General features: G+C 39.3%; 1 protein-coding gene across 3 annotated transcripts in view; it reads right to left on the bottom strand.

Annotated features, from left to right (window-relative positions):
* Taf7 (TATA-box binding protein associated factor 7) overlaps window positions 1-14,502 on the bottom strand; it is a 77,848-nt gene that overhangs the window by 20,994 nt on the left and 42,352 nt on the right. For all 3 annotated transcript variants that reach the window (XM_067144438.2, XM_067144436.2, XM_067144437.2), the window contains one exon: window positions 12,526-12,662. In XM_067144438.2, the coding sequence (XP_067000539.2) occupies window positions 12,526-12,662 (137 nt within the window). The remainder of the gene's footprint in view (window positions 1-12,525; window positions 12,663-14,502) is intronic.

Raw genomic sequence — 14,502 nt, forward strand, 5'->3', positions numbered from 1 at the left:
TTTGCAGAGTAGATTCACTCTGGAGCCAAGTTTCTTAGATAACGTGATGCACTGTTTTTTGAATGTCAAGGACCGATCCAGAGTGATTCCTAGATATTTGGGATTGTAGTTATGCGGTACTTCGGTTCCATCGAAAGTCACATGTAGCTTCCTATGGGCTTCCTTATTATTTAGATGGAATGCAGGAACCTCAGTTTTATTTGGATTAGGTGGAAGACTCCAATTATGGAAGTAGTCATTCAGTTTTGTCAGATCACTTGTCAGTACATTCTCACAGTGCATAAGACCTTTACTCTGGAAGACTAATGCTAGGTCATCTGCATACTGGATTTTCAATGAGTCAGTGTCTGGCATATCATAAATATACAAGTTAAACAGAATGGGGGCCAGAACTGATCCCTGAGGTAGGCCATTGTTTACAGTCCTCCATCTGCTAGATTGTCCGTTCAGAAACACCTTAAAGCGTTTGTCAGAGAGCATGTTGTTCACTAGAAATGCCAGCTTTTGACATGGGATGATTTCAATAAACTTCAACATCAAGCCATCCCTCCACACAGTGTCATAAGCTGCTGTAAGGTCCACAAAAACTGCAGCTGATCGGAGACCTCGTTGAAATCCAGCTTCAACTAGAGTTGTCAATGTTAAAACCTGGTCGCAGCAGCTCCTATGTTTCCTAAAGCCACCTTGTTCAACAGGGATGGTTTGATCAATGGCCTCTTGAATACGATTTAGAATAAGCCTTTCTAGTTGCTTATAGGTCATGCTGAGTAGCAATAATGGCCAGTAGTGAGAAGCATCGGTTCCATCTTTGCCTGGTTTCAGGTTGGCAATTATCTTAGCCTGCTTGAAAAGCTTTGGTAATCTTCCAGTTCATAGAATTTCACTGAAGAATTCAATAAGCCACAATTTTGTTTTAGGTCCTATGGCTTTAAGAAACTCTGGATATACGCCATCTAAGCCAACAGTTTTATTTACCTTTAGCATATTCAAGGCTATATCAAGTTCCTCAATGCTGAAGTCACCGGAGTAGTCAGGATGTGGTGTTAGATTGGATCTCTTTATGTACAATTCATTTCTCATGATTCGTGTATGTGCCTTGTCAATTTTATTTTTCGAATTCTTCATTAGTCTGGATGCAACAGCATTGGCATTCACACGTGGGACTGTGCTTGACAGCCTTGGATCTGTACCAAGTTTTCTTATAAGGTTGCAGGCTTTGCGACTAGAATGTGTAAAGTTAAGTTCTGCCACTGTTTTATGCCATTTTTCTCTTCTGATCTTATCGAGAGTTCTCAAAAGGTCATCAGCTGCTGTATCATCGTGAGATTCTTGATATTTAACATACAAATCATTGCATTCTTGAGACCATCCGGGGATGTATTCCTTCCGAAACCCACGTGGAATATAGTTTTTGGCATTAACTTTAATAGCACGCATAAATCGTTCATAATTGGATGGAATTGGGGGAATCCACTGAACGGTGTTATCAAGACCTTTCTGTCTGACTCGTTGGCTGAATGGTCAGTGTACTGGCCTTCGGTTCAGAGGGTTCCGGGTTCGATTCCTGGCCGGGTCGGGGATTTTAACCTTCATTGGTTAATTCCAGTGGCCCGGCGGCTGGGTGTTTGTGCTGTCCCCAACATCCCTGCGACTCACACCACACATAACACTATCCTCCACCACAATAACACGCAGTTACCTACACGTGGCAGATGCCGCCCACCCTCATCGGAGGGTCTGCCTTACAAGGGGTGCACCCGGCTAGAAATAGCCACACGAAATTATTATTAAGACCTTTCTGAAACAGTTCCCAGTTCGCAAGTTGAAAATTCTATCGAGGTTGTGGGATGGAGGTGACTAGTGGACTACTGTACCATAATAAATAATAAATAATAACTGGCCTATGTTGGCTGTGTAGGAAAGACTTGATGACTTTTTGTTGTGTCATATCGTTATTTCCAGATTTAGATACGATGCACAGATCAGGGGAATAATCCTTTAACCACCTACCAGATCAGAACGTTCCTGGATCTTTAGCATTGTACACAAGCTGAAGATTGTACAGATCCATCCATTCATTTAGAATTGCCCCACTGTCGTCTTCATTCTGATATCCCCATACACGACTATGGCTGTTGAAATCACCAACATACACTACTGGGTGACTGAAGGATCTTACAGGAGGATTTGGCCAGCTGACTTGTGGAGGTTTGTAAATATTTACTACAGTGATGCTGGCAATTTCTACAGCCAAAACAAAGACATCTGCTGTTCTGTCTTGATAAGTTACTTTGTAGTCGGTGAGATGGGACCTGACATATGCAGCAATACCGTATTGTTCATCATTTATGGCTCCAGCCAGATCATAACCATATATCCTTCCTCTTCTGTAAAGATCTGTGTCATCCTTGGTGTCAGTCTCCTGTATTGCTATTATATCTACAGTATTCTGCAGCATCAGGCGTGAGAGATATTGACTCTTAGCAGTTGAAATCGATTCGATGTTCAAGTGACATATCCGTAAGTTGTTACCAAGGGAAATTGATGAGTGTTCCATGCTTGGTTGGTCCTGTCAAGGACTATGCGTAGATAAGTTCTCTTGCATACTTGTTGCTGTATAGCAGCACCTTTATGGAAGAATCACCCAGTTAAACTGTTGCCCAGGGAATGCCCGATTGCATTAACCACAATCTTCGGGGAGGCTTCTTCCTTGTTCCTGAAGTAAAGAGTGTAGACAGAAATTGGGGAGACAAGGAATTGGAAGAACGTACCTCAAACCTAAAGTTGTACATAATTGTAAAAAGATCATGTCTTTTGTAGAATTTGTGTATTTGTATTATGTACTGAGCTTTAAATAATATAGGTGAAGGGAGTTGTGTGTGTATGGAAACTTTCTTGTCATTGCCTAGAGTAAGCTCCCAAAAAATTCCGCAGCTGAGTCCTCAGGCTGTCCAGTCCTTAGGACTACGACAAAGTTCCTAATCTCTGTTTTCCTGTAGTAATATAAAGAGAACTTCAGATTTTATATAAGGAGCTTGAGTAGTATTTATTTTTACTATTTAGCGAATAACTACAAAATTATAGTAACTAAGTAATGATAATAAAAAGGCATAAAAATAAAAACAAATCTAATACATATTCATAATCTATACAGAGAACAAACCTTTCAGCATGGAAATACACTGCTTTATTTTTGCATTTAAACTCTTTGGGCCACAGCCTTCAAATATGTCAGTTTCATCAGATTAACACATATATGTCCAGTTGACTTTGCAGTCCATGGTCAAATGTATTATTAAACATGTTTCAGGACTCTATTCTGATGTGTTTATATAAGAACAAGGTGCGATAAAATGAAAGTGAATATACGAAAACATATAAATTTGAGGCAACAGACAGCTTGGTTGAAATTCTTATACTCTTATTTTGGATTGGAGCCATGAGCCAAATAGTCACTCTAATATATCCCTTCTTCACTCAACCACACTCAGAATTTCCCAACACTTGCCACATATTTCATTTGAAAGAAAAGAAAGAAAAAAGCTCTCGGGATTTCCAAGAAAATCTGGTGATAAATGATCAATAGTTTTTATTGTTCCTATCACTGTTAGTAGATGTGCTCATGCCATTCAGCAGCCATTCGTCAGTATACCAGCAAGAGACCCGGTGTAGATTTGGTGCATCCAGTTCGCTCAGTGAAACTGCAGCTAGATGGATAAATCTGCTGAGTGCAAAACAAATGTTCTAGTGCTTTAAGCAAAAGCTGAAATTAGGATGCAATTAATGAGAGCATTTCATATTGGAAGTTCAACATTATACAATGTTAGAAAACAAGAAAGTCAGCTTCAAAGTTTGGTGGTGCATTCAGAATCAGCTAAAGCAGCTGAAAATCATGAAAGTCTTCACCAGTCTTGCAGTGAAGAAATGGACCGTATGTTTTACGAGTGGTTTCCCACTTAGAGATCAGAAGGTATCTGCATTTTAGGACCAATGAAGCAAGAAAAGGCAAGGGAATTTCATTTTAACAAACTGACATTCTGGGTGACTGTGCTTATTTCATAGGCTGGCTTAGTCATTTCAAACAGAGGCATAAGATCCATAATCTAGATGGTTCAGGTGAAAGTGAAAGTACCAATGAGATTCTACTAATGAATATGTATAAACATTTCAGAAAACATCTAGGTCATCGGCCCCTAATGGTATGAAATGAGATGAAATGGAATGACAAATTAAAAGTCCCAAATCCTCCACTGACCAGAATTCAAAACGTGAGGACGAAGAATGAATGGATGAATATGAATTTAAACAATCGGTGGATCCGACCTGCAATGTCTCGCATTCACAGAAACTGACATGAAACAATAGTATTACTGACCAAGGGACTGCATCTATAGCATAATACTGAATCGATGATGCTTTTAGTCTAAAGGGGTTCAAAATCCAAGTCATCGGCCCCTCATAATGATACTTATTGCTAGGAAAGTAGAACCATGGTAATTGTCATGTTGCGATACTAATCAAAAGTAGCGTAGACTTGCAGCATTCCACACAGTATTATATTACTCACAGGTAATGAAATTTGCACGTGGAATACAGACCTATGGTGTTTCACACATTGCGGCACCATTTACAGGCAATGCAAACCTATGGTGTTCATCACATATGTGTACTAACCACAGGGACCTGCACTATCCTGTGGTGTTCCTCAGATAGTGGGTACCAATCATAGGCAAGCCAGAACCATGGTGTCGCTCCAAAAGTGATACTAATCATAGGTACTGTAGAAGCCAGCAACGCACTCTGTTGCTACTAATTACAAACCTATTTGGTACCTAACATAGTGGTACTACGCGCAAGTAAAAGCGACCCATGGTGTTCCCCGTGTGGGGGTACTTATCACAGGTTGTTTCATTGTTCTAATACAATCATACCTTGGCGCCACTTTTAGTTGCCTCTTACGACAGGCAGGGGATACTTCGTCTGCGTCCCCCACCCACAGGGGGTACATTTATTAGAATATTTATTATTTAAACAGAAATAAATACAGTATTGATAGCGCTTTCCACACCCATCTTTCAAGAGCAGTTTATAATGTGTTTGTGCAAGCTGAAAGTGTAGTGGAACAAAAACTCTCCTGTGAACATAGTCTATGGGGCGACATATTTTACGAGTGTTTGGACAGTTTGCACAGTATCACTATTAATTCTAAAGAATTAGGATGCTGCAATGACCATGTTGTGGACATTATCCTAAACTTGTGTTACATTAAATGAAGTGTCGATTTTATTTTGTAAGAAGGCAGATGAGAAAGGAACTGAAACGTTCTAAGAGCACAAAGTCTACCGAGAAGCTATCTAAACTATCTGACAACTGATTTCTGGAATGGTAAGCAAAAGCATAATATTTTGCATGCAATAATCGTCTTTTATTCATATACTGATTTGTAAGCTCAAGCTCACTTACTGCTGGAACAGCAGCCTAGCGGAGGAACCGATGAACTAGGGGAGAGATCACACTTCTACCTTCTACTCGCTATGCTACAGGAATAAAAATCTATATCAGACCAAGGAATGTAAGTACTGATTCCAAAATGTTCTCAAACACATCATATTCAATTCTGTCTATCACTTATCAATTATAGGCAAATTGGAAAGAGAAAAATATCATCAAAACTCCAGAAATTTTGGTTATTCGTGATCTTAAGCTCAGCTGGAAAGCACACTTGCTGCACAAGCCAGTACGAATGGGAAATTATTCAAACTTTTTAAATGTTACGCAGCGCATATATAACAACTGCAGTTTTTATAAGGACTCTGCAACACAAAAAACGTAAATATAAAATTAATCTTATATTAGGACCAAAACCATAATAGGCAATCCAAAAACCTCCCACGCCTTATGTACCTGAGGTGCAAAATTTGTTCTGTTCTCGAGAACATAATCATATCCGATCATATTAAAATACTAGCCCAGTGACAATATAGTGCCATGGGAGAAGTATCAATAACCTGTTTGGCGATACAATTGAATAAAGTCAAAAATAAATATCTAATCCTAGACATTACGTGGATGTTTTACAAGTATGAACATTAGACGAAAGTCGTTCAGTCTTCAAGTAGAGCTTCTCAAATGAAAGGGTCCACCTGATCAAAACTTTATCTCATATATTGTGTTATATATTAGTAGGAATACATGTTTCATCTCTTGAGACATCTTCAGTTCCTTGAGATACAGCATTGTTCAATTAGCGCTGTTGAAATGCACTCTGTCTCCTACCAACTGTTGTGGCCACTCTCTGCCTTAAACAATACCAGCCGAATGCGAAGATAAGATGGTCCCTTACACAAGTTCACTGCAGTGTGGAGGTCAACACTGACGCAACCTGATCTACACAAGCATAGGGCTGGAGGAAAGAGGACATCCTGGTTATACTTTTACTCTCCGTGATGCAATATAACAGATCTTTCAAAAACTTCACTCCGTTTCCAGAAACATGACAAATTAGAACAACATCTAGCAATTTTTTTTTTCCAATTTGCTTTACGTCGCGCCGACACAGATAGGTCTTATGGCGATGATGGGACAGGAAGTGGCTAGGAGTGGGAAGGAAATGGCCGTGGCCTTAATTAAGGTACAGCCCCAGCATTTGCCTGGTGTGAAAATGGGAAACCACAGAAAACCATCTCCAGGGTTCCTGACAGTGCGGTTTGAATCCACTATCTCCCGAATACTGGATACTGGCCGCACTTAAGCGACTGCAGCTATCGAGCTCGGTGCACACAACATCTAGCTGTCTTCACAATTCTTTAAGTATTTCCTCCAGCCAGCCATTATATTAAATGTGGTTGGTCCTACGCTTACAACTTAATTCGTCCAAGTTTGAATCCATGTACATTTTTTACAGATTTCCATTGTAATTGTTGAGTATATTCTTAATACTGAAGCTATGCAAATTTTAACATAAACTCTCATTGCATTTGTTGACTGTATTTTATCTCAGATTTTTTTATGTATCACTGTTTTTGTTATATGTCTTTCTTCTTTATGTTATTTTGCTGATGATGACCTCTAAGCTAGGTCGAAACATGTCCTAGGTATTTTTCAAACAACTATGTAACTTTTTAAAACTGACCATTTTTAAATGGCAGAAGTGTATTGAATGGGTGGACTTATTATTTTAGAATTTCATCTTCGATATTTGAAGTCAATACGGAACCGGAATGAAGTTACTTGTAAAAATTGGATATAACGACGAACTGCTAGAGCGAGAAAACTTTTTGCGGTTATGAAGTCTTGATATAACGGACTTCTACTGTATTTCTTTCTAATCTGCACCTCCTTCTTAATCTCTGTACTTCAGTGTTATAATGAGTCCTTACCAAACCTTATCACATTTAAAGGTACACACCTGTTTTCACATTCCTCAACAATTGATTGAAACCCATCCCATAGACTGTTTACATTTTTATTTACCATTTTCAGCTGATCATACTTGCTTTTTAAATATTTTCCCATCTCTCTGATCAACCATATGGTATTGCCTAATAGTGTAATTCTACTTTTATGACATTCCTTTCTATCACATTTTTTTAATTTTTAACTATGGCAATATCAGGTTCATTATCACTTATACCATCTACCATTTCAGTTTCTCTTTAGAGCTCATCTGGTTTTATCATCTAGAATATTTTTCCCTCTAGTTGGTTCCATCACTTTCTGTTTCAGCTGTCCTTCCCATATTAACTTATTCACCATTCTTTGGTCATGCTTTTTGTCGTTTACACTTCCTTCCCAGTTAACATTTGGTAAGTTTGGAGCACCCACTATAATAAAGTTCCTTTCTGTGTTGTTCCCCACATGGCTGATTATCTAATCAAATAATTCTGCATCAGTGTCAGCCTTGCCAGGTCTGTACACCCCAAAAGCATCAAGATGCCTATCATCCTTGCAGATAAGTCTTACACCTGCAATTTCATGATCCTTATCCTTAACTTTTTTTTTTTGTAGCTTACAAATTCTTCTTTGACCAGTATGACTCTTCCCTCACCCATTGTTCCCTTTGTCTCTATGATAAACACTCCATTTCTGTGAGAACATTTCCGCATCGATAATATCACTTCTCAGTACTGTGTGGTATACATCAAGTCATTTGAAGCAAGTAGACATTGTTCTAAACTATACCTGCCGGTTTATCACTTTGTTGGCTAAGACCTACGCCTGTAGAAAAAGTTTACTGTTTAGCCTAAATTTCCCTACCAGATATAAGACGTGAAGTGGCAGCCAGAATTGAAAGAACAAGAGGCAGACAACTCAGAAAATCTAAGAGGCAAAAATTAATTTGTTCAAAATTTCAAATTTATTTATTTATTTATTTAATCTTGTCAAAAGCTATATCAGTCCTAAAAATACAATATTAACATAATAAGTACAATATAACAGGTATTTAGCTGGTACTATAAAGAGTTATATCATAACCATCATTAATAGGTTATCTCTATACAGAGAACCTGCATAGCATATTATTATGTGACCAGTATTTTGCTATGCTGGTCCCGTGGTGTAGGGGTAGTATGCCTGCCTCTTACCCAGAGGCCCCGCGTTCGATTTCCGGCCAGGTCAGGGATTTTTACCTGGACCTGAGGGCTGGTTCGAGGTCCACTCAGCCTACGTGATTGGAATTGAGGAGCTATTTGATGGTGAGATGGCGGCCCCGGTCTAGAAAGCCAAAAATAACGGCTGAGAGGATTCGTCGTACTGACCACACGACACCTCGTAATCTGCAGGCCTTCAGGCTGAGCAGCGGTCGCTTGGTAGGCCAAGGCCCTTCAAGGGTTGTAGTGTCATGGGGTTTGGTTTGGTTTAGTATTTTGCCACAGTATCATATGCTTCAGATGTTGCCCTCGTCAAGTCCTTCACTGCACTCTTAGCTGGACATAATCTGCAAGCAAGTAGGTAACCCAATGGTTTGTTCCTCCCTTCACTTGCACATGGTGGTGTCGGAAGTGTACCCCATTTCTTCAAATGGACCTCTGACCTACCTACCCCCCATCGCAACCTGTTCAGTGTTTTCTATAAAACACATCCATCGTCATGTCCTAAAGGTAAACCTCTCAGAAGGAATAATCCAGTCTTCAAGATCATTAACTCTAGTTTTCCACGATGCTACTTTGATTTTTCCAGGCAGTTTTATAAGGCTTTCTGTAGAATGATGGAAACTCCTCCTTGACTTGAGCATTCAATTTGATGATATTTGATGGTTTGTTCTTGTAAAAAGGATGATTTTCTGAGTTGTCTGCCTTTGTTCTTTCAATTCTGGTTGCCCCTTTCTGTCTGATATCTATTTGGTGGAGAAATTCTGGCTAAGGCACAGGTAAGATTCTATTAGAATAACATTTATTGCAGCCACCTATTCAATACAATTCCCCGTTTGTGGTGATTAAATTCTAAGTGATTTGTATACACTACATAGGTACATGTTTCACCCTGTTTTTGGGCATCTTTAGCCTATTGTCAATCCTAAGGTCAAGACCCAGGTCTTGTCTGAGTTAAACATTTGGAACCAATATATACAAATATGACCTTATACTAAGAATCTTACTATTTTTTAAAAAATATAAAAAAGCGTAGGTATCAGGCAACCAGTGATAAGCCGACAGGTATTAGTTACAGCAATGTCTACCTGCTTCAAATGACTAGATGTATACCAAACAGGGCATGCCTATTCTGCAGTGGAGTAGCAGAGGGCCAAGGTAGTTGTTCTATGCATGGTAGGTTGTATCCCCCATCCGGTACACAGGATATATTGTTTCTAGCTCAATTTCTTTTTGCTCCTTCCCATGACACATTTAGCTGTCTAGTTGCCTGTTGGTTCCTGGGGTGAAATGGTTATACAATAAATACATACATATATATAGTTTCTGTTTGATTTGTGAAATTTCTCATTTTGGCAAATTGTATGGTAAAATCCATGTATTGCAAGTTTGGTGAGGACATTCCTTAGTTTCTGGTTTACGTTCACCCATCTCCTGTCTATCATAGCTTTCGCTGTGTAGAAGTCTAGGGGTGTATCTTGATGATTCTTCTCTCTAGTCTCGACAAGTGTCCTCGCTGGCTTGGTGGATGGCAGGGATAAGGGAAGCCATAAGGACTCTATTTAGACTCTCTTTCACTAGTTTGTAGACAAGTCTGGATGGTGCTGTTTTTGCTGTTCCTAGAACTCTTTCTAAGTATCAGGCTTCGACTCTCTGTGGTCTTTGGGCCCACCAGGATTAATTTTCCCATATTAAATCCAGGCTGTACATTACAACTGGGCTCACTTTTACGTGGAATAAGGTCTTGGCTGTCTGTGGTAAGAGAGAGTTTATATTCTTTAAATTAGAGATTTCCCTGATGGCAGTTGCTGTTCTTTCCTTTGTGTGTTTCTGAATGAACTGTTTATAACGTGTTTCCAAGATACTTATACAACTTTACTAGTTCTATTTTTTCTTCCAGTGTCACTCTGTCTTTAGCTGCATGTTTTACCTCTTTTCTAAATATCGTATGCACTGTCTTATTCTGATTAATCTTGAATTTGTACCCCTTCACCCAGCGATATAAATCGTTCTGAGTTCCCTGGAACTTGATCTTGTTTGGTGAGCCTATGACCATGTCATCTGCATACATATAAAGTGAAACAGAGATGGTTTTCTCCAAGATGTTCTTGATGCCTACCATGGCAAAGTTGAATAAAATGGGACTCACTGGGTCTGCCTGTAGTACTTCATTGGTCTGAATGATTTCTCCTGAGGTTGAGATATTTGATTTTTATTTCGTTGTAGGCCAGATGGTTTTTCTTTTTCTCACATACTTTTCTAATCAATCTCTGGTCCTGTTAAGTCCTGCCCGGTAGAGCAGCTAACAACCATTTTTTTCTGCTCATAACACTTAGCATTAAACTATGGTTTTGCCTTCCTGGGTCTAACTGGAATCGTTGCTGGAGTTATAGCACTCTGAATGGTACACACAGCAAGGTTGATTTTCTTTTCTTCTAGGAGCCACATTGTGTCATTGAAGGCTTGTGTTGTTGGTTAGTGCTTGTATGTTCGTTTTCCTTGAAGTTGCTTTGCATTTTGGAGTTTAATGTGGCCATCAGTGTTTCTTAGCTGTAGAAATGTGCTTAGTCATTGGCATGCTGGATTGACTCATTTTTCTTTTTCTCAGTAGAAAACTAAGTCTATAGTGCTAGTATCTCTATAAGCAATGCAGGACTTTTCTTGTGGCTTATTAATAAGACAGTACCCTTACTCTCGTAAGATTTCTAGCATCATACCATATTTACGTGCATAATGACCCCCACCCCATAATTTCCTCCCCAAGATTTTTAGGACATATTTTCTTATTATTCACGCATTTTTTGTGTGCCGTGTTATTTCCACTTTTATTTTTGGTAAGAAATTGGACACCCCCTGCACATAACAAGCCTGTTTCCTGGATTCCAAGCATCTATAAATACCTCTGCGAACAGGAAGTCCATGGCCATAAACCATCCCTTCCAATTACCTGCTACCACGGCCTGCCTCCGGGCGGGACCAGAGATAAGCAAACAAACTGCTGTATTCAGTCTCTTATAGTAGCAAGACAAGTGAGTTGTAAAGTGATGTGCAAAATGGGATGAAAAAATGGTAGTTATAGTGCGCAGTTTAAACATACAATTGGTTATTTTAAAAAAAATAATGGAGTCAGGTGCGGGGGAAGAGTGTTTGGTATAGAACCAGAATGAATTTACTACTGGCAGGTTCAAAAAGAAGAATTAAAGAAAGCTAAATTAGTTTCCTGGCCCAAAGTGCAGAAAATTTCCTAAGGTCAAGAAAGAAGCGCTTGACTATGTAGTGGAACTGAGAAATAACAGCACTGCTGTAATGTAAGAAATGATGCAGATGAAAGGGAAGGACATAACGAAAAAACATGGCATTACAAGTGCATGTATGCACGATTCATTTCCACAGAAGAAAATGCCCAGAAATTTCTGGACACTTTGGACAAGGACAGAAAATAGTACAGAGCCCGACTCGTTGGCTGAATGGTCAGCGTTCTGGCCTTCGGTTCAGAGGGTCCTGGGTTCGATTCCCGGTCGGGTCGGGGATTTTCACCTTCATTGGTTAATTCCAATGGCCCGGGGGCTGGGTGTTTGTGCTGTCCCCAACATTCCTGCAACTCACACACCACACATAACACTATCCTCCACCACAATAACACGCAGTTACCTACACATGGCAGATGCCGCCCACCCTCATCGGAGGGTCTGCCTTACAAGGGCTGCACTCGGCTAGAAATAGCCACACGAAATTATTATTATTATTATTATTATTAATAGTACAGAGAAAGAATATAATTTTCTGGGGGGATTAATGGAAGGAAGGTAGTGGCAGAGCTACAGGTGAACAATCACATTAACCCTATTAACCCTTATACTATTCACTCATTGTTCTAAAAGATCTGAATTAACAAAATATGTTGTAATTATATAAAACTAAGGTGGATACTCACCTGAAGAGAAACAGAGTCCGACAGGCGACTGTCATCAGCTGACGGCCGACTAGTTTCCTCTTCCAGCTCCATAATGTTAATATTAGTTTCCTCTTCTTCAGAATCACTGACTGCCTCTCCAAATATATCATGTTCAGCTATGGAACAACATTATAATGTAATATTTCAGTATACATGATAAGCATTTAAAAACAAATTAAAGATCGAGAATTATGACCTACACATAACTATAAGCACATATCTTTAATCTGCCTCCTACTTAAAAATATCAAACTATCAGTAAACAATCTCTCTCTCCATATATAGATGGAATCAGCTAAAGTGTTCACCTCAAATAACTCGCACATTGCTAAGATATGAATATATATTTTTTTTTTTTCACTTTTAGGGGCTTATAATATCTGAAAAGTATTTTTTGAGAAAATGGAATGTCTTCAAATGTTCAATTGCCAGCCATGGGACATTCGAATAAATCACTAACTAGGTAACCAAGGCACGCGTTATTGACAGAGTTACTTTACCTTCTTCTGACATTGAGGTATTCTCTTTACTGTGATTCATTCTAATAAAGCAGCCCACGACTCACGAACAAAGTATGCTTGGAGACATTCTGGTTTCTGGAGTAATACTTGTCATATTTTGAAAATAATCACATCCCTAAATTTGCCATGCCAGTGTAGTTCCATTAAGAAGAAAAAAAAAAAGAACGCCAGTAATGTTATCTCAGCAGATAATGGCATCCTGGCCACTGTAAGTTCAATTATTATTATTAGCGCCTTAGTAATATTACTGAAACTGAAAACAGATTTCCGAAAACTTTAATGGTTTAAGAGTTATTTGAGGTTAACATTTTAGGCTATATATAGTACCCCAACAGCAGAGAAACAAACAAAAGTACTATAAGACGTAGATGCTACGACTGGCCTGAGGATATAATTTGAAAAGACAATGTATGTGAACTCAGCAAAAACAGACCCTCTCTGCAAAATTGAAACAGTGTATGAAAGCATCTAGAGGACTGAGAAATTGAAGTAGCACCAAGGTGAGATCCTGACTCCCAATGGCAAAGAAAGAAATTGCTAGGAGAAAGAGCAAAGAGGATGGAAATAGCCTTTAAATTATGCCATGATACTTACAGGTCACAATGATCTCCTTCTGTGCAAAACTGTGGCAAAAATTCTACGACCGAAGAAATTGTCGGAAGGTTTTAAGTTCCATCTGAGATCTAGCAAGCATACTTTAAATGGAACTACACTGGCATGGCAAATTTAGGGATGCGATTATAATCAAAATATGACAAGTACTAGTCTAGAAACCAGAAGCATACTTTGTTCGTCAGTTGTGGGCTGCCCTATTCGAGAGAGAGAGTATACAGTATGAGAAACACAGAAGAGTTTCTTTTTTTTGCTAGTTGCTTTACGTCACACGACACAGATAGGTCTTATGGTGACGATGGGACAGGAAAGGCCTAGGAACAGGAAGGAAGCAGCCGTGGCCTTAATTAAGGTACAGCCCCAGCATTTCACTGATGTGAAAATGGGAAACTATGGAAAACCATCTTCAGGGCTGCCGACAGTGGGGTTCAAACCCACTATCTCCCGGATGTGAGCTCACAGCTGCATGCTCCTAACCGCACGGCCAACTCGCCCGGTACACAGATTACCACTACAATCAGAAAGAGTAGGCTGACTGTTTACAGACAACTAAAGAGCATGAATCCAGACAGATGGGTATATAGAATACTCATTCTTAAGGAAAAATGGTAAATTCATCCCTTTTAGCTTATAGAAGCGTATAAAGATCTAAAGGAGGGAGGCATAAACCCCAATGAAATTTAAGACAGGCCCATTTTCAGGAAGAAAGCTGCAGATTTTAGGGGGAATCTTAAGAGAAATCCTGTTATCATGCAACACATCGGCAGAAGGGTGACAAAAGAGAGGCCTCCGACTGCAAAACCTTTGGCTACAAAGTAAAGAA

The sequence above is a fragment of the Anabrus simplex genome, chromosome 3 (genome assembly GCF_040414725.1).
Source record: "Anabrus simplex isolate iqAnaSimp1 chromosome 3, ASM4041472v1, whole genome shotgun sequence".
NCBI lineage: Eukaryota > Metazoa > Arthropoda > Insecta > Orthoptera > Tettigoniidae > Anabrus > Anabrus simplex.